The sequence below is a fragment of the Podospora pseudopauciseta genome, chromosome 6 (genome assembly GCF_035222475.1).
Source record: "Podospora pseudopauciseta strain CBS 411.78 chromosome 6, whole genome shotgun sequence".
NCBI classification, from domain to species: Eukaryota; Fungi; Ascomycota; class Sordariomycetes; order Sordariales; family Podosporaceae; genus Podospora; species Podospora pseudopauciseta.
The window spans coordinates 2,749,518-2,769,082 of record NC_085895.1 but is presented as its reverse complement, the minus strand read 5'-3'; the positions used below and the strand labels follow the sequence as shown (position 1 = coordinate 2,769,082).

Below are 19,565 nucleotides of genomic sequence, written 5' to 3'. Positions count from 1 at the left end.
GCGTGTCGCCTTGCGGGCCCTCCACCAAGTTGACCCGAAACGCGTCCACGCTATTGCTTCTCTGCACGAATCTTTGCTCAGCCGATCACCCCTTCAGCATAGGATTACGGCCAATTTCGGCCCTTCACCCGAAGATGAATCCATGTGGTATTTTGGAACCTACAAGAAGAAATGATCGCACCAAAACCCCCGCTCCGGACGGCCACCATCCCTTGGCGATATTCTGCTCTCCGCTTTCGAGAGGTACTACATCGAGCACGACCTCAACTCGTTCAGCTCGTTTTGCCGGTCGCCTTATTTTTGGCAGGATGGTTCATGACGTCAGGCCGAGGTCGGTTAAGAATACGAAGTCGTCGAGGGAGAGGTTCCTAGAGAGCCCTGCGATGACAAGATGGGATATCAAACCTTTAAGGAATGTCAACTCGCATCAATACGTCCAGGCGGAGGGGTGGAGGATGGTGCTCAGACTGTGGGAAAGCATGCATGGAGCCTAATCGGGAGTGCAACAATTACGGCGAGGATCATGTCATGTCGGTTTGCAACATGCCGTGTGGTCACTGCGGGGGGTGGTCACCAGGTGAGTATGATGTATACTGGCACATGGTTGCAAGAGGCGAGCTTCCCGACAGGGATTCCATTCACGAGCCGGGGGAGAGCCACTTTGCGCCCGACTGTCCTAAGGCTAAGAATAACAGGTGTAAGTGTATGCCGTTTCCGGTTTATCACACGGCCAAGAGGTGTATGGTGAAATGTCGTCCGGGGTGTGGACATCCCGACCCGGGGAGACATAAGGGGAATGCGATGATGTGTACTTATCGGTGTTGTATGTGCGGGATTAGGAACTCGCATGCGGGGAAGGATTGTAGGTTGAAACGGTGTGGGTGGGGGGGGGGGCATTTGGGGCAGGATCATGGGTGGAATCCAACTTGTCGGAAGGAGGGTGTGATAGGTTTTTGTGTGGGGTTCATTGTCAGGGGTGTTTTGGGACGGAGAGGCCGTTTGATGAGAAAACGAGGAGGTGTTGGAGGTGTAGAGGGTTGGAGGAGAGGTTGGAGGAGAGGTTGGAGGAGAGGTTGGAGGAGAGGTTGGAGGAGAGGTTGGAGGAGAGGCCGGAGGTGTGGGGGAGGAGGAGGTGGGAGTGGAAGGGTGGAGGTGGCGAGGAGGTTTTATGCAGGTGGTTTAAGTGATGGATCGAAGGTGGAGGGGGAGGTAAAAGAGAAGGATGGACCACGAGTATGGCTAACCAAGGCGCGGTATGAGGCGGCGGAGGTGGGCAAAGCAGGCTCACGGGACGGGTATCAGAGCATATTTGGGAGTGGAAGTAGTCGGGATGATGCATGTCCGTGTAGGGGGCCTGTTAAACCGGAGAGCTGCTCGGTCTAACAACACAGAGAGGTGAGATCTAAACGGTGTGAAAAGAGCTAGAGATATAGAACTGATGGTCTTTGAAGATTAGAATAGACCGCCGTGTAAAGAGATTGCATGAATCTCCTGCACCATACGATTGTTTCTTCAATGAAAGTCTTAATTTTACCATCTGCCAACTGGGACACCTTCCCACCTCTCTTTTGTGTGATGCAGGCGACTCGAGGTAAGGTACCTTACTCTAGACAGTGAACTTGCACATTACCTCATCGCCGAACCGCCAACAATATGCATCACAGAAAGCATGCTTGTGACATTTTTCTCGCAAAATATGTACCATCGCAGAACTGGCTACATAAAACCCACCCCTTTTTCCACGATGCCCCTTTTCCCACCTTCACATCATCTCCCACCCTAGTTATTGTCCCTCCTCGAGTCAGGTTCATTAGGATAAGGCACCCCCTCCACACCAGCCTCCTTCACAGTAATAGCAGAAGACCCGCTACTCCCATACCCCTCGGTAGCCAAAATCATGTAATCATGCGTCCCCAACTTGAGGTTACTCCTCTCCCAAGCAGCAAAGTGATTCGCCACCGTGATGGTCCCGCCCACCCGGTGATTCCTCCTCACAGACCAGAACTGGTAAAACGTCGCCCTCCCAACAATAGAAGGCTGGTTCACCCGCTGAGTGCGGTAAATATCGTAATCACTCCCGTCACTGTTGACTGTGCCGAGACGGGAGGTCCCGCTGCTGGGGTTGTAGGAACCGTAGCTCTCGACGATGTAGTACTCGATGAGCGCGTTCTTTGTCCAGCCGTAGAGGGCGAGGTACGAGTTCACGTTGCGGCCGGACCAGGTGCCGTTGTATTGGACCACTTTGGGCCCGCCGGGGTTCCAGCCTTTGCCGCCGACCCAGTTGCCTACGTTGGTCCAGGTGGCGGTGTAAGTACCGTTGGGCTGGTTGCGGTAGTCGACAGTGCCGCGGCCGTCGGACCAGTAGGAGTAGAAGTAACCGCTGTGGAAGCCGTTGCCTTCGGGGTCGCCTCGGGCGGTGCGGCGGTCGGAAGAGTGGAGCTTGGAGCCGAGGTCGAGGGAGCGGCCGAAGAGTTGTTCGTCTAAGGGGATGGCGGCGGCGAGGGTGGCTGCGAGGCCGGTGAGGAGGAGGGAGAAACGCATGGTGATGGATGGGGGGGAGGGAAGCTGTGAGGCGAACAGCGGTGGGATGTTCTGATTTGGTAGCCCGAAGAATTGGGGAAAAGGGAAAGTTTTTATACCCAAGCAAGGAGGGCTGAGGTTTTCGGCATTTGGTCTTGCAATAACGTACCTCCCGGTCACCCGACATGGAGATTTAGATGATGCAAGTCCGGGTATACCACGTCGGGGATTTTATCCTCGCGGCTAAAGCCGCAGTATGTTTACTGTAAAGACGTGTACCCGCGAACTATGGTGATCTGCTGGCGCCACGATATTTGTTTTTCTGATGCCAATGCCTCTGGAAAGTTGGGCGGCTAGGAGGGACGTTTCCTATTGAGGCGGCTGACAGCAGCTCGGGCGTGCGGACGTTTGTGGTTTCTCAGCAGTGATATAACCTAAATGTAGGTACATGAACCACTAGAAATGACCGGCTTTAAGCTGGGTAAAGTCGACAGTAAGCTGAGACCGAAGGTAAGTTGGCTGCGAGTTGAGATGGGCGCGAGAGGGAGCTCAAATCGAGTTGGGTGCAAGTTGCGATCCAATCGGGTTGAAGTCGAGATCAAATGCAGAAAGATGTATGGCAAGATGATTAATTCCCTTCCATACTAGGGATGTAGCCATAGAAGTCCTAATTCTAGAGCCCTTGATACCTAGCATGATGTGATTGATCCCTACTAATATCCCTCGTCAAGGTGGTACCCAGACCACACATACTCATCAACGTCCTTGTAGAAATCTTCTTGGATGGGCAAAATGAAAGCCTTCTTCTTTCTCTCCTCTTCCTCGGCATAAGGGGGATAACCTGGTTCTTGAAGATAATGATCGAAAATCTCTTCCCACGTCATATTCGGGAAGTCACGCCGCAAATCCCATTCAATCAGCGGGGAGTCCCGTTCCTCGTACTTGACCCCAGTGCCCCTCTTCACAACGACCATCAGTTCTTTCTTTTTCTCATCTCCAGACATGAGTTGGGGGTCCTCATGAAATTCATTCGGTTGCAGATCTTGGCCGCAGTGCAGTTTTTGTTCGAATATCACCCGCTTGTTGGGGTCTAGGATCGAACCATATTGGGCTAGTTCCTTAGCTCTGTAGATTGTCGTGGAAGGACCCGAGGCTACACCGTCACGATCTTCCAAGACACCTTGCCAGTGCTTTGGCTGTGACTTCCTGCAGTACTGGGGATTGCCTCCCAACCCTGGGCCGTAGGGGCCGTATCCTGACGCGAATCCGAGCATCTTTGAGCTGTGGGAGATGTAGTGCAACGTTTTCCATCCATTGCCGTCCTTGATGAGATCGTCGAGCGTGTCATAGCTGAGCGGAAATAAACGGGCACCGAGGACCGTGAGCTGGTCGAGCTGAAGGCCTGGAAGGAGCTTGAAATATGAGGTTAGGAGATAATAGCGGCCGTCGTCAGGGTCACCCAGCTCAAGTAAAGCATTATCACTAACTCTGAGGTGCCGCAACTTTGAAAGTGTATCTGCGGGTAGCACAGAAAGCCGGTCCATCATTGACTTGGTGTCTTGGAAGCAAAACAGGACGTGGCGTAGCCATGAGTCGCCGATCTCGAGTTGTGCTCGACGACAGGTACGAAGCATCGCAAGGCCACTCGGTGTAGGCTTGATGCGCTTGCAGTCACGGGAGTCCGGGCCTTCCCACAATCCAAAAGTGAACCTCGTAGAACAGAAGAGCTGAGTCCAGATGTGATCTCGCATTTCTTGCGGCAGTCTTCGGAAGAACAAGCTTTCTCCTTGCGGATGCATCTTGTTCTTCTCGGCCATGGTGATGGATTTCTGCTGGATGTAGAGACGAAGGTCGTGTGATGCAATTTGTGGTGCATTGTGCGAAGTGCTAAGTGCTAAGAAAGAAAGCAGAGAGGTGGCCACTACTTACCTGGGTGGTGTCGAACTTTTTGATGGCTGAACCGGGCTGAAGTTTGCTTACCCTTAGGTCGTCAGGTTATCATGTGTGGACAGAACCTAGATAAGGAAACTGGGACTTGGAACAGAATAACGACTCTAAAAATCAATGATAACCGCCGAAAGATGGTAATTAAACGGCCTTTAAATATAGGTAGCCAAGTCGAAGGGCTCGGAGCTGGTATCAAGACCTTCTTGATCATTAATGAAGAGGGTCAATTGAAGCCCAACATTAGTCTCTCGATGTATTTTTTTTGGTCCACAGTTAGCCTTGGATACCGTGTGCTCGTGTTTGGTGATTGCACATTAGGTTCAGCCTGCCCGTTCAACCACACTGAGGCAACACCTCAGGACAGGCCCCACCAACTGCTAGCGGGTGATCGCCGCCCCACCAAACGGGCCGCTCTCTTGGCGTGCGGAAGGAATCACTGACAGCCTTGGGTTCCCTGTCGACGAAAAACATCAACTCGTTATTTTCATGTCATCATCTCTATCGTTCTATATACAAACTATGCTTGTGTTTTCTCGCTCAAGTTGATCATGCAAACTCCTTCACCCCATCAACCCCCACCCTCTTCTTCCCCGACTGTCCCACGATATTCCCAAACGCATACTGCATCCCCATCTCCCTCACCTTCCGATCCCGTTCCTTCTTGGGAACCTGGCTCAACCCTTCCAAACTCCACAACATCCACGAATCGCACACATAATACATTGCTCCCGCAATCGTGCTAGGGTCAACAGGCATGTGCGGCCATTTGATAAAAAAGCTGGCAGCGACGACAATCCACATGATGGCCATGATAGCGACCGCCAGCCAGGTACACACCCGCGATGCAATCCACGTCTGCGTGACACGAAACGGCACGTTGTTCAGTAGGATGGGAAGGAATTCGGACAAGATTGCTACAAAGGCAACGACGATGAGGAAGATGTGCCGGCGTTTGATTGCGCTCCCGATGCCGGAAAAGGCGTTCATTGGCGGAGACAAAGTGATGGATTGATGGGCCGGCCGAGGGGATTGAGACATGAGCTGGTACGGGCTGAGAATAGCCAGACCTAAACAGATGAACAGGTCAGTGAGTTTTTCCCATGCGGAGATGTCACAAAAAATGCTTACTCGTGAAAAAGGCACTCCAAAACAAGGTTATCCCAACACCCATCAACGTGAACAACGACCTCACGCCAAAGTTTTGGGTGCTCATGAACCGTTCGAAGCCCGTGTCACCACCGGTGTTGTTGTAGTATAACACAACGGCCATGATCCCGGTCAAGGGAAGCAGGAATGCAATCCTACCACTGTATGACAACATCAGGAACGGCAGATGGCGCTCGGCCTTTGCGTTGGAGTTTTGACCCTCGAGCAACTCGTGTTGAGGGGAGGTCGTGCCTGTGCTGACAGAATCCGGTCGGTCTGGACGAACAATAGTGACGTTGGCCCTACTAGCCATGACGCCGTATTCTGGGATACCGTAGTGGTTGAAGAAGTGGCCCAGTCTGAACGTCCTGTCACCAAAGCCGTTCACCAGTTTGTCGTGACTAAGTCCTTTCCCCTTGTCGGGAGGAAGGGAGCAGAATGCAGCGCGGGTTTCCCTGTTGGTAGCCAGCGAACCTATACCAGCAATGGTCCACGGATTGGCTGCTACGCCAGTGCGCCATTTGCGGAGCACAATCATGATCAAGATCAGGAGGACGACCATGAAGCTGAGCAGGGCGGTTGTCGCTCGGGCCGGACCGAGGAAAACCCCCAAGGTCATGGCACAGCCATTGAAGTTGGTGGGCGTACAGCTGCCATGCAGCTTCAACGCCACTGCCTCAGAGGACAACGGCACCAAGAATACGGAGGCAATCGTCAACAATGTCGTCAAGACCATCAACATCTGACCTGTCGCCATCGCTTTGAAGCTGGACACGATCCCATGGAACCCTCCTGTTCGCAAGCATAACGACTCCTCAGCGGGGACGCCCATGCGTTGTGTCAAGGCGTGCCAGGGCTGATATTGCTTCGCGGCCATGTCAATCATGCGGATGGGGATGGTGAGCATGACTGCCAGGATTGTTGGCAAAAAGAATCCGACAAAATATTGGGCTCGAGAGATGAAGTAGACTGAGACCTCTGCTTGGGGCTCCTTTGGGGTATCAGTGGGGACGGTTGGGAACTCGGTGATGGTGGCTGTTGGGACTCCCTGGAAGTTGGTAACGACCTTGGTTCTCGGCGGTACCACCACGTCTGTGGTAACTGTCAGTGTCGGAACACCTCTCGAGTCGGTCACCGTGATAACTTCCGGAGAAAAGACAGGTGGAGGAGTGTTGATGACTGTGACGGTCGGGGTCCCGTCATCATCACTCAAGATCTCAACAGACAGCGTCACAAACGATGGTGACACGGCTGTAACAACATTGAAGATTGTCGTTGGTGATGGCACCAACGTCACAATTTGGTCAACGGTCCGGGTCTCAGTGAAGGAGAGGACAAGGCCGCTCTCGGTTGTGACCCCTATCACTGTTGTTGTCGCTGGTACTCCGATGATGGTGGTCTCTTTTGTCACGGTTGATACAACCTCGTCCAGAGTGGTGGAGGGAAGGACGATGCCGATAAAGCCGGCGGGGTTGGCATCTTGGGCGGCCTCGGTGATGGTTTGGGTGCCGTCTTGGCCGAAATTGCCGCTGTCGCCGATGAGGGGGTTGTCGGGGTCTGTTTTGGTTGAGATGAAGGTCTGAGTGCCGATATCTGCAAAGTTGCTTGATGGTTGCGTGAGGGGGGGTTCTGTAGCGGTAGATTCAGACCTTAGCGGGTTAGGCCTGCCGTCGGTTGCTGCGGCCGTTGTGGGAGATGACCCAACTGCTACGGTTCCGATCTGTGCAAAGTCTCCCGGTACTACTTGCGAAGTTGAGTCTGGCAAATCAGTGGATATCGTAATCGGAACCACCGTGTTCGCTGGAGAATTGGCGGGTGCGTTGTCTCTCTCGTCATCCAACGTTGCGTTCTGTAACAGTCGTCTCGATAATTGCAATCTCGGCTTCAGCAACGGAGGGTTGTCGATGCCTGTCGGCGTGCTGTTGATGTTGCTCGTCGGGCTCGGCTTGGGCTCTGGTATGATCCTCCTGTCTTGCTCTGTAGGCAGGAACTGGCATGCACACTCGAGCAACACGATACAGACCAGCAGCAAGACGATCAGTATCACCAGGAACGATCTTCTCAACGGCGTCGGCTTGTAATCTGGCGGCGAGATCCGGCGCAGGGACGCCATTCTCCGGGGAGCCATGTTGGCTGGTTTCGCCCGAACCTCGGGCATGAAGTCTCTTTCATAGTCTCTCCAACTGCCCGCTTGGCTGAGCGGAGATGGTTGTGTCAGAACCACGGGGGCGTCTCCTGTCCGCCATGACCGACGAGAAGGGTCCTGAAACATCTTGTCGCTGTCGTCTCACCCCCTATGCCTCAGTTTGAATCGGAATCATGAGAATATTGAGCAGGTCATGATTTTGTCGGACAGTTTTGATGCTGCATTCCGCGCACAACGCTTCGAGAGGAATAACCGTCAGAATATCGAGCGGCAGTGCACTGAGGGGGTATATACCAGCCAGACCGTCTGGACCCATATCTTGCCTCTCCCCGCGTTACACTAGACCCATTCTCACCAGACTTCTTCTAGGACACCCAAGACATATTGCTAACTGTCAGCAGCATACAACCGATGTGGCGATCTCGACGGCAAGGGAAGACTACAAGCCGAAGTCCCCGCATTATTGGCTTGTGCCGCTGTGTGGTCCAGAAGCGAAGGGCTTGCCGTTTCGGCATTCCAGTGGCGCACACCAGTCTCGGTGCTGGATGGCACCCATTTCGAGAGTCTCCTTCCGCAAGCTGAAAGTGCGTCCTATCAGCTAAGCCAATCGAAGAAGCTGCCCCCACTACTGACAGGCAGATCGCGGACCAGATGACCCGTCTGGCCGGCCTATCTGATGTTGTCGGTTTTTGTGGCTGTTGTAGGTAGGTGTGGTGTGGGTGTGGTGGTTAATGCTAACTTTAGTACCCCGCATTGATCGCCATTCTGCTGGATGCTACCACGGAGCCTACGATGGGGGTGTCGTCTTGCCCGTCTTGTCAAAAAGTGTGGCATCCCGAACCAAAGCACGCAAGCAATTGGGCGGATACTGTCCGACCAGGGTAGCATCCATTCTGAAACCTGACGCCCGCGTGCTCATGGCTCGGCAGTGGCAGAGCTCGCTTCAGATTGAGTAAGGTAGGCTTTACTTCGGCATCAGTGGCTCGGTGCTACCTTCTGGATCGGCGCGGAATATTCGGGACGTTCTATCGACCTGCTGAAACGGTCTATTAGATACGCTATTGGGGGGCTTGCCAAGACTGAGAGGGTTTTCTACTTTAGCTTGTGCTCCCCCCACATGTGGAATGGTTTTGGGTGGTTGTTGGGTTGAAAGGTGTCCTTATTGATTTTGTGATACCGCTTTTGGGGGGAGGTGTTGGTGTTGTCGTCGTCATCTTGGGGGGTTTGTTCGGCACCGAGGAGGTTAGTGATGGTCTATTCATGGCTCACGGCAGGAATAAGCTGGGGGAAGTGAATGTGTCGGGTGAGACCTTTGCACAATCGGGGCCCCTTGGGATCGACGTCCACCGCCTGTATCGGTCGATGTCAAACTTTCTCTTCATGGAATCCAGCGGCGAGAACGTGATGGAGGAAACTGACATTTCATGTTGGCAAGCCCACTGCATGCAGTAGGTGTTGATGCAATCTGTAATCGAGATCTGCTCGCTTTTCAGCCATACTATGATTGGCTCTTCCTTGCTGCATAGAGGCCTGAGGCTTCACCATACAGGTGCGGCTTTCCAGCTCCTCCATGTCAGTTGACTGCCTGCTCGCTGAGCCTCAGTCTGTCTTGTAATAGTAGGTACCTTTTGTTGAAACCGAGATGAAGAGTCCTTGATTCTCCACTGCCTTGACGGGAGAGGTGACATGGACACATTGCTACCAAACTTCCCAATTAAGGGGGTTTAAGAGGTCATGTAGGTAGATTAGGTAGCTATAGTTTCTGCCACGGGACTCATGGAACATTTTCCACGTCTTAAAATATCGATATCTTTTAGAGCCGTGCGAACATGTGTTCAAAAGCATACCCAATTGCACCCTCGTCAGGCCCTCCCGCTCGGTAAGGGGCAAATGATGTTGCAATGGTTCTCCTCATAGAACTAGAGAGAATGAAACCTGCCAGAATTGAGATGAAGAGAATAATGGAGCAAAGCAGCACAAAATTCATCCTTATGAAGCGGGAAGTTGTTATAACCACTCGGGCTGGGATGCGAAACAAGGCGTTATCATGCTCCTGTAGGGGTGTTGAGGAATATCGATTGCCGCCCAGGACACTCTGCCTTTCCTCGTTCCCATCCACATTTAACTCGACTTTAATTTCATCATTATTCTGGTCCTCTGCTCTAATTGGCATCGGAGATTCGGAAAGGCCAAGGCCATCGAACGTTTTGGGATGATTTAGAGTACTATGTTAGGCGCTGAGGAAGATAAATCACTGATGAGTGGGCAGTGCGTACAGGTCTTCCCGGGTTTCCGACCACTTGGGCGTTTGAGTTTGGGCGGAGAGGCGACGCATGGTAGGATTGAGAAGTTGGTGAGCTCAACCGCCTGCTTGTGGGTATGTTCTGAGATTCGCAAAGTAATTCTGCCGTATCTTATATGGCATCACGCAGTGTCAGAAGCTGGAAAAATTCTTCACTGGCTGGCTCGATTGTTCGGGTTCAAAATGAAACGGTTTGGGTACTCACCCATCCCAAAGCTTAGGTAGCTGCTTCAGTCAAGTAGACTTGCTTGGCACCGATGCTGTGAGTGGTGCAAGGAGGTCAACCCTCTCAGCTGAGAGGGAGGGGCTTCTTGCAATACCTAGTTTGGTTAGACTGCTAATGGAAACCAGAAGTTGAGAGCCTCCTGTGGCTGGGCAGCATGAAACCCCTCCCGAAAGGCGTCAGCTGTGTTTCTAGAAGTCAGATCACCTTTTTCCCGTCATGAAGAGAGCTTCACGCCTATCATGTACTGGTATACTGTGGGGCACCCCATCAGTGCTGGTATATCATGTACCACCCCATCGGTGCTGGTATGTCACGCACCATCCCAAATTTCGAGCTGGGGTATTGTGTACTCTCCCAGGGAATGTGCTGGTACATCCTGGGCCAGATTTGGGACCGTGGTCCAGGATTCGGGCCATCAGAGCACTGTGCGCCTCTTAGCAGTTTCCAACTGCTGTCCCAAATTCGGGCTATAAGTCGCCCGCACTGTGGTTTGCACTATTTTACGTGGGTGCATCGGGGACACGTCGGGCTATTCCGGCCCAAATGGTGGCCTGTCCGCCACAGGTGATAACTGTGGTGACAAACGTTTTCCTCCTTTGGCAATCCTAAGTCGTGGCGCTAAACCATGATGATACATAACGCACTACCTAGTCATGATTACGCTTGGTGAAAGAAGTGTCTATAATGAGAAGTTATTCAGAAAAATGGACCACTTAACCTGGGCGCAACGGGTTTGAGAGACAATGGGAAAGGTTGAGAGCAGCACTTTGAAATCCGAATATAATATCCATGATTTATCGACATTAAAATTGCAGATTTTTTCTTCTCATGTAGTTAGAGTGAAGGAAAGCGCGGCTAGGTGGTAGTGGTTGAGGTCCCAAACTTGGTCCTCGTAACTGTACCGCCATTTTAGACCTGTGGCAACTATAGCCGAGGCAGCCCAGAACTGTGACCCCCTCGCTCAGTCTGGCTCAGTCTGGCTCAGCCCAAGGCGGCAGCCGCTCAATTCCGAAGATGGAAAGGGAAATTCATGGTGTCGATTTTAGGGTCTTGAACTGGGTGTTTCTGGATCACCCAGTGGATTTTCTACATCGCACAGTCCGGGACTATCTGAGAGACTATTACTACGAGGAACTGCTCAAGGAACTGCGGTCCAATTTCCATCCTCTTGTGTTGGGCTGGTGACCTAGGAAAGTCACTGGCTGCGAAAGTGAGGCCAAAATTGGCCAGAAAATGGTAAACAAATTAGTATTACAGTTGTTGGTTGTTGGTAGAAAAGAAAAACAGTAAGAAAATCCAGCCCCAAGAGCAAACCGGTGTGGGTCTGGGAAAACCTGGGCCCTTTGGTGCCCCACATCTTGTCTCTCTCGGGAACATGATGCTCTTTTTTCTGAAGAGCCTACCCCTAATCGAAGCCCGGAACGCATCATACATTACATGACTCTTTCAAATCGTCGATGAGCTGATCTACTACGCTCACGAGGCTGAGAAGCGGAGCACCTGTTCAGAGTCACCTCTGGCCTTTGCCTTGGACGAAATGGACAGAGTTAACAAATTTTCCAGGGCGAGATCCATGCGAGACTACTGGACTCACCTTCGAGACATGCCTCGAGCACGAGGTCTCGACGAGTACCGAGAGGGGGGAAACTGTACCTTCTTGGCCCTGGCCATACAGGCTCGACTCACCAAGTATGTCAAGACAAAACTAGACGCCGAACCAGGCACTCTGAAAAGCAAGTCGGGAAGGCCTTTACTGGATTATGCTCTCCGCCCAAGAAGGGTCACTCCCATGACGATGTCGTCCCACTCGGTAAGAGATAAGTGTGGAATTGACATCGAAATGGTTCAATCACTCTTGGACAGAGGCGCAAATCCGAACCAGCAAGTTCATCTCAACGAAGGGAGGACTGTATGGGCGCTCTTCTTGGTGTCCTGCTATGAATCAGCCCTCAGGAACGAGGCTACCAAGTTGTTGAAGGAAGTATGGTTCCGTGTTTGCAAGTTGATGATACGGTATCATGCAAGCTCTACGGCTTGGTTTAGCAACAATACAAGCCAGCCACTGACTGTAGAGGGCATACTCGGGGTGTTATAGTACGGTGTAGATTGACAAAGTGCTACACATAATAAAACTACTACGGCCCTGCAGGCCCAGAAGATAACCACCGGGGAGCAACCAGAATGGTAGCCCCACATAACCTCAGGCACAATATATACTGTGACACGGGGAGGTGTTTGGACAGGACAGACAACAGAGCTGCTAAGATTGATGGAAGAAGCAAGGTTGCAAAGAAAGAGTGGATCTTGGCTTTCGTGGATTGGTCTGTAAAGCGAGGCCAGATTGAATCCCGTGGGAACCATGCCAGTAGATACGTGCTGAATGAGAGAAGACAGATTGCTATTTGATATACACCCCTAGAAAGATTGTTGGGTTTTAGTTATGGATAGGTAGACCGTAGTAATGAGGCGGTAGAGGATAGTGAATAAGGTAGGTGGGTATCAGCATCGTTCCTTAACTTACCTGGTGTGATGGAACCCAGACAGAGAGTATGTGCATCCAGGTCATGAACTTCATGTTCGGACCGGCTGCCGCCATACGGTTCTATTGGTGCAGAACCCAAGCCACGTCCACTAGAGGAGGTGGTTTGAATGCGGGGTCACCCATCACTGGCTTGGTATTGATGCACTGCCTGCATAGTGCCATCGGCGCTGCTTACGTTTTGTCATGAACAAGAACTTTTCCAGGGTTGAAAACTTGAATTTTGACGTTGGCTGATAGCGGCCGGCATTCCAAAGTTCCCACGGTGGAGAATCACACCTAAGGTACCTTAAGCTGCAAGCACCAATAAAGTGATGGTCTCGCGAGCCCTCACTCATCACCCACGTACCTTAGTCCAGAGTGATTTCACTCCATCTCTTCATCCACCCTCCTTGCCATTCTTTCTCCGAGCAACACCATCACCAACTTCAGCAGCATGGCGTCTCCTTCCCTCGTGAGTGAATGGCTCACTGAGCGGCCTTACACGTCAACTTTCATAGCCATCGCCATGCTCCTCCTCCCTATCATCTCACTCCTCCGCTCATCTGGCGACAAAACCGCGGTTCCCAAACTCCCTTCCACCATCCCCTATGTCACAAACACATACCACTACATGACAAACATGAAGACATTCTACGAGCGCTCCAAGTAGGTCCCTCCCCCTTCTACTTTTTTCAGCTTCGCACTAACTCCCCTATTTTTCAGAGCTCAGCTCCGAAAAACTTCCAAAAATATCCTCGCCTGGAACCTCACACCCTGGATGAAAGTCTACCTCGTCACCTCCCCGCGCCACATACAAGCCCTCTTCCGACCCAATCCCGCCATTTCGTCAGATAAATTCTTCCACCTGATCTATGAGAACTTGTGGGGCGCTTCCCTTGCCGACCGCGAAAAGTTTCTCAATGACAACTCTGGGCGAGGGAAGGTGCCGTTGCCGGGCTACGAAAACGTTCCTCCTGAGCAGAGGTACTTTGCAGGGATGCATGCCGTTTTCCATGATCACCTAAATGCAACGGCCAAGTCGAATATGCTCGCAGCCATATACCAGCGCTTCTTTGCGGAAGAGTTGGAAGGGAAGTTTCCGGTGCGTATTGACCTTGGATCTCCTTCCAAAACAACCAAGCGGCACTGACCATTGTTGCCATCATGACTCTAGCTCGGAGAAGGCGTTGTCGAGGGCGTCCAACAACTGTTGAATGTCCACATGGCAACCGCAGCAACAGCAACCCTAGCCGGCAAAGGCATCCTCGCCCGCTGGCCAAAACTAATCGACTGGCTCTGGGACTTTGACAAAGTCGCCGCCAGCCTTGTCTGGGGTCTTCCGCGGTGGATGAACCGCTCCGCTCTTGAAACTCGGGACAGTCTTCGCCACGCCTGCAAACAGTACATCGAGGAAGAACTCGCAAAGGGCTTCGATCTAGAGGCTGACCACGGCAACTGGGAGCCAATCATGGGCTCGACCTTCCAACGGGAAATGATACGGTGGATGAAGCAAGGCGGGTTCAGCACCGAGGCGATGGGTGCCTCGACCATGGTGGTGATGCTCTTCGGAACAAACGCCAACAGTATCCCCGTCACGGTTTGGTGTCTGATGGAGATCATCGAAGACAAGTCACTGCTCGAGGCTGTCCGGGAGGAGGTCAACACCGTGCTGGAAACCGACCCCGATACAGGAGCACGCACAATCAATATGCAGAAACTGCTGGCGTTGCCCCTTTTACAGTCTATCTACGTAGAGTGCATACGCCTCCACGTCTCCATGAATGTCACCCGCGAGGCAATAGCCCCGGTCAAACTAGGAGATTTTACCCTTGACAAGGGATCGCTCATCCAAGCCTGCACCGAAATTTCCCATCTTGACGAGGAGGTCTGGGGCGACGAGGACCATCCCGCGACAGAGTTTTGGGCAGCACGACACCTCAAGTACGTCGACGAGACAGACGAAAATGGCAACGTGAAGAAAGTGCCGCAGTTCTCCATGGCGGGAAGGCAGAATGATTGGTTTCCGTATGGTACGTTTACTTAACCCTGCATTTACCTGGTGATGCTTACCCCAGACACCTAGGCGGCGGTATCTCGATTTGTCCCGGACGACACTTTGCCAAGCAAGAGATCATGCTGACAACAGCCATCATTGTGGCGAGATTTGATCTCGAATTGGTCGGATGGGTTAATAAAGACGGGACTCCCTCTGACAGACCGGCGCAAAACGATGTCAAGTATGCTGGTGCGGCTTCTGTGCCGCCTGATCGGGAGATGAGGGTGCGGTTTACGCGTCGATGGTAATTGCGGTTCTTGGCTACCTATCTTTAAACACCTTTTGAGCAACTTCAGAGGTCTGTAAGTTATCGTTAGGGTAGGTGTATGCTGGTCATCTTTTGAGGTGTGAACCTGGATATTCTGTTGGGTTAGCTTGACGACTTTTTTTTTTTTACGAGCTCATCCATCTGTCTGATGCCAGCAGGATATATATTTCAACTCGAGCTCAAAGGAACCAGTCCACATCCAGCTCGGCCGGAAAAGGCAACGTCTGTCTTTTAGGCAGGTACTGCAGTAGCATGAGACACCAAGTGCGTACTCCGTTGCACTAGCCTGGTATTCCACAGAGCAACATGATGATGTTACATCGAAGGTCTATTGAGTTCAGACAATGAGAATCCTCGTGCTGACCGGTGTAATACCTTGGCTGTGCCTTTCTTACTAGGATGTCAGAACAACAACTGCAACTTCACGTCGTAATTCTGATTGTAGTCCTTATTCCAGTTCTTTGACATCTTCATCGACACACTCATCATGGCCAAGGTCGACAATGACATACATCCCAAGGGTGACACAACAGGCACCACAAACAGAGCCTCAAATCCCTCCACAACACCCTCTGAATCAACAACCCACGCCGACCCAGAACCCCTTATTCAGCCTCCATCACCCCTCAAAAATCCTCATCACCCTCTCAGTCACCTTCCTCGCCATCATCTCCCCCCTATCAGGGCACATGAACCTCCCTGCCCTCTCCGCCATCTCTGTGGACCTACACATGTCCATGTCGTTAACAAACCTGACAATAACAGTCTACACCTTTGTCTCAGGGCTGACACCGTCCCTTATCGCTCCGTTTTCTGATTCCTATGGCCAACGACCGGTGTATCTTTTCTCTTTGGCGTTGTGCGCACTGTCTAACATAGGGCTTGCGCTGCAATCCTCCTTTCCGGCCTTGATATCGCTATTATGTGTCCAAGCTGCTGGAGCTGGGGTCACAATCTCCCTGAGGAGTGCAGTCGTAGCGGACATGATCGCCATAGCCGAAAGGGGAAAATACATCGGCTATGCTGCGCTGGGGTTGACTCTCGGTCCTGCTCTTACACCGATGCTGGGAGGGATAATGACGGAGTATCACGGCTGAAGGGGGACATACTGGTTTCTGCTTGGGTTGTCGGGGGTCATTCTTGCTCTAACGTTCTTGCTCTAACGTGGCTGCTGTTGCCGGAGACAGGAAGAAACGTGGTAGGCGATGGGTCAGTGAGATCCGAGAAACGGAGGAGTAGGACGGGGTGGGATCTACTGAAGCACATCAAGAGGCACGAGATGATAGAGGAGGAAGAAGGCAGATATACCATGGAGGAGGCAGCAGAGAAAAAGGTCAGCATACACACCTCAGTGAGAATACTGGGAGAGAAAGAGGCGTTTGTGACAGTAATGGCTGGAGTGCTGTTCTCGGGCGGATATTTCATGGTGTTGATCACGCTCAGTTCTCAACTTTCTGAGCGGTTCAGTTTCCGTCCCATAATCGTGGGTATGTGCTACCTGCCGCTGGCAGCCGGAATGCTCGCATCACGATGAACGGTAGGATGGCTTCTCGACTGGAACTTTGGACGATGGGCACGGAATTTGGGGTTGAAGCTCGATCTAGACAGGCAGCAGCGGTTAGAGGAGGTTCCTATCGAGAAGATACGACTGGAAGTTGCGCTCGGTGCGTTATATGTTCTTTTTAGGACTATTGTGGTGTACAGGTGGACCGTGAAAACGAAGTCGTCCTTGGTTGGGATCGAGGTGGTTCTCTTCTTGGGAGTGTTCTTTGCTGGAGCGATCAATGGGCTCAATATTCTTGTCGTCAACACCCATCCCGACAGCCCAGCCACGGCGGTTGCAACGAGTAAATTAGCACGGTACGTGATTGCTGCTGGGGTTACTGCAGTCGCGATGCCTATTATTGAGCGAGCTGGAATGGGGAGGGCGTCAGCGAGCATCGCCGGGGCATGTTGGGGTTTAGTCCGCTGTTGTGGATGGTGATGTATTGCGGAGCAAATTGGAGACAGGATGTTAAACTGAGAAGTAATGAAACTGGAAGAGATAGAGCTTAAGTAGCAAAAAAGTCTTGCATCATTGAGAGGGTGGAAGCACAAAGATGATATATCGGAAGGAAAAAGCAAAAGAAGATGCCCAATAACAGGATTGAACTGTTGACCTTCGCATTACTATATGCTGTTTCCAGTATTAGTACGACGCTCTAACCAACTGAGCTAATCGGGCTTGGGAGATTGATGCATTATGAGCTGGAAGATAGAGTAATCGAGTGGGCCACTATAATTGATGGTTACATTTTCGTTGACTGCTTTATGTCAAAAGCTTCCCCGTTATACCTATCCACGATGAATGGTCCATGTTAGAGAGAGGGAAAACCTACGTCGGAGTCAGGTCGGGTCTCAGTAATCAGGCTTACACCGGACATATCTCGGTTCGGCTGCTGGTCAACTTAGTAATCCCGGATTAGAAACCAAGACGGTTACAAATGCTTGTGCGAATTAGAGCTGTGAGATTTTGATGTGGCGTTGCACAGATGCTACCGATCTATCGGAATACCCGGTGTGGAGCATGACGCCATTGAAGTAGCAAAATCTGATTCGCAGGTTCTCGATGACCATGAGAGGTCATCATCTTTGGCCATCAGGAAAAACAGTGGAATTCCGGTAGTGCAGGCATGTCAGGGCCATCATTACTCCACACCTGGAACTGTTTCGAAGCTGCAAAAAAGTCTTGGAAGTCAACAACATTCTCCACGCCTGCGACGAGGTGATTTATAAGCCTGTTTCAACTACTATAAAACCATGCTTTCGCCTTCAACAACAAAACAAAATTCATTTTACCTTCAACAGCATATAGATCACGACAAGATACCCTGAAGCATCTCTAATCACACTTCACCCTCACCCAACTACTACAACAAGAAATAAACCAAACGCTCAATATGTCGGACTCAAAACTTTTCCAGCCGCTCAAGCTCACCCCCTCCATCACCCTCAAACACCGCATCGCCATGGCGCCACTCACTCGCTTCCGATCCACTGACGAGCACGTTCCAATTGTTCCTCTCATGAAGGAATACTACTCACAGCGCGCCTCCGCTCCCAGTGGGACTCTTTTGGTAACAGAGGGTACCTTCATCTCCCCCACCGCTGGTGGCATGAACAACGTCCCGGGTATTTGGTCGAAGGAGCAAATCGCTGCTTGGAAAGAGATCACAGACGGCGTCCATGCCCAAGGCAGCTTTGTCTACCTCCAACTCTGGGCGCTTGGCCGTGCCGCCCTCGGTGACGTCGCCAAGGCGGAGGGCTTCACCGTCAAAGCACCCTCAGCCATTGCCATCCCAGATACCGACGGTGTTGTTACCCCAGAAGAGATGACAATCGACGATATCAAGCAGAAGATCGCCGAATACGCCCAAGCCGCCAAGAACGCTATTGAGGCCGGTTTTGACGGCGTTGAGATCCACGGTGCCAACGGGTACCTCGTTGATCAGTTCATCCAAGATAACTCCAACCAGCGTACCGACGAGTATGGTGGTAGCATCGAGAACCGCTCCCGCTTTGCCGTCGAGGTTGTTGACGCCGTTACTGCCGCCGTCGGAGAGGAGAAGGTCGGCATCAGACTCAGCCCTTGGAGCGTCTTCCAGGGCATGAAGATGAAGAACCCGGTTCCCCAATTCTCCGATGTCATCAGAAAGATCAGCGAGAGACACCCCAACATGAGTTACCTCCACTTGGTGGAGACAAGAATTGCCGGCAACAGAGATGAGGCGAACGACAACGATGAGGAGAGATTAGACTTCGCGTTGGATATCTGGAAGGGGCCAGTTCTCATTGCTGGCGGGTTGACACCAGAGACTGCCAGGAAGCTGGTTGACGAGGAGTTGAAGGAGAGGGATAATGTGGTGACGGTATTTGGCCGGTACTTCATCTCCACGCCAGACATCGTTTTCAGAATCCGGGAGGGTATCGATCTGAACCAGTATGACAGGTCGTCATTCTACATTCCCAAGAGCCCCAAGGGGTACATTGATCAGCCATTTAGCAAGGAGTTTGAGAAGGTTTACGGCCAGGGGATCAAGGCTAGGAATTAGATATACTTTTCTTTTGCATAGCGAGCGGGTTGGATAAAGTACATGAATAGAAAGTAAAGATTTTCAGCGTCAACAGCCTGTTTCCCCTGAATCGCTTTCTACGTCAAAGTCAAAGACAGGAAAATTTGAGTGTGCCACCGGACAGCGTCCCGAAATTCCTAGATCAGTTTATGAGTTTCCCGACTCTCCGAAGAGCCCAAACCACTTACCTTCGTGATCGGAGGGACTGTTTTCTTCACCGAGCGGTCTTGCAATGATCAGAGCCTTGGTAGCTGTAATCAACCTGGTAACATTGCTTCCCCATTCCTTCACCGCTACCTCAACCTCTTGGTCTTCTACCAC

The 19,565-nt window shown here is 51.8% G+C and overlaps 8 protein-coding genes and 1 non-coding gene across 9 annotated transcripts; 5 read left to right on the top strand and 4 right to left on the bottom strand.

The window, feature by feature from the left end:
• Nucleotides 1–414: 414 nt before the first annotated feature.
• On the top strand, nt 415–1,383 carry QC763_606405 (uncharacterized protein; the record flags this gene model as incomplete). The annotated part of the gene is made up of 2 exons (XM_062914476.1): nt 415–1,043; nt 1,092–1,383. 2 exons carry the CDS (start codon nt 415–417, stop codon nt 1,381–1,383), a joined length of 921 nt encoding a protein of 306 aa, XP_062763152.1.
• Nucleotides 1,384–1,779: 396 nt separating this feature from the next.
• Nucleotides 1,780–2,541, bottom strand: XYN2 (Endo-1,4-beta-xylanase 2; the record flags this gene model as incomplete). The annotated part of the gene is made up of 1 exon (XM_062914475.1): nt 1,780–2,541. The coding sequence occupies one exon, from the start codon at nt 2,539–2,541 to the stop codon at nt 1,780–1,782; it is 762 nt and encodes a 253-aa protein (XP_062763151.1).
• A 692-nt stretch (nt 2,542–3,233) lies between these two features.
• QC763_606390 (uncharacterized protein) lies at nt 3,234–4,337 on the bottom strand (the record flags this gene model as incomplete). The annotated part of the gene is made up of 1 exon (XM_062914474.1): nt 3,234–4,337. The coding sequence occupies one exon, from the start codon at nt 4,335–4,337 to the stop codon at nt 3,234–3,236; it is 1,104 nt and encodes a 367-aa protein (XP_062763150.1).
• Nucleotides 4,338–5,013: 676 nt separating this feature from the next.
• On the bottom strand, nt 5,014–8,623 carry QC763_606380 (uncharacterized protein; the record flags this gene model as incomplete). Its single annotated transcript, XM_062914473.1, has 2 exons — nt 5,596–8,623; nt 5,014–5,534 (listed from the first exon to the last, which is right to left on the bottom strand). The coding sequence occupies exons 1-2, from the start codon at nt 7,883–7,885 to the stop codon at nt 5,014–5,016; spliced, it is 2,811 nt and encodes a 936-aa protein (XP_062763149.1). The 5' UTR covers nt 7,886–8,623.
• A 3,201-nt stretch (nt 8,624–11,824) lies between these two features.
• On the top strand, nt 11,825–12,382 carry QC763_606360 (uncharacterized protein; the record flags this gene model as incomplete). Its single annotated transcript, XM_062914472.1, has 1 exon — nt 11,825–12,382. The coding sequence occupies one exon, from the start codon at nt 11,825–11,827 to the stop codon at nt 12,380–12,382; it is 558 nt and encodes a 185-aa protein (XP_062763148.1).
• A 703-nt stretch (nt 12,383–13,085) lies between these two features.
• On the top strand, nt 13,086–15,315 carry QC763_606350 (uncharacterized protein). The gene is made up of 4 exons (XM_062914471.1): nt 13,086–13,474; nt 13,532–13,910; nt 13,983–14,838; nt 14,892–15,315. Exons 1-4 carry the CDS (start codon nt 13,263–13,265, stop codon nt 15,110–15,112), a joined length of 1,668 nt encoding a protein of 555 aa, XP_062763147.1. The 5' UTR covers nt 13,086–13,262; the 3' UTR covers nt 15,113–15,315.
• A 320-nt stretch (nt 15,316–15,635) lies between these two features.
• QC763_606340 (uncharacterized protein) lies at nt 15,636–16,229 on the top strand (the record flags this gene model as incomplete). Its single annotated transcript, XM_062914470.1, has 1 exon — nt 15,636–16,229. The coding sequence occupies one exon, from the start codon at nt 15,636–15,638 to the stop codon at nt 16,227–16,229; it is 594 nt and encodes a 197-aa protein (XP_062763146.1).
• Nucleotides 16,230–17,263: 1,034 nt separating this feature from the next.
• On the bottom strand, nt 17,264–17,356 carry QC763_0095910. Its single transcript has one exon. It is a non-coding gene; the product is annotated as a tRNA-Ile (tRNA).
• A 715-nt stretch (nt 17,357–18,071) lies between these two features.
• QC763_606330 (uncharacterized protein) lies at nt 18,072–19,223 on the top strand (the record flags this gene model as incomplete). The annotated part of the gene is made up of 1 exon (XM_062914469.1): nt 18,072–19,223. The coding sequence occupies one exon, from the start codon at nt 18,072–18,074 to the stop codon at nt 19,221–19,223; it is 1,152 nt and encodes a 383-aa protein (XP_062763145.1).
• Between the last annotated feature and the right edge of the window lie 342 nt (nt 19,224–19,565).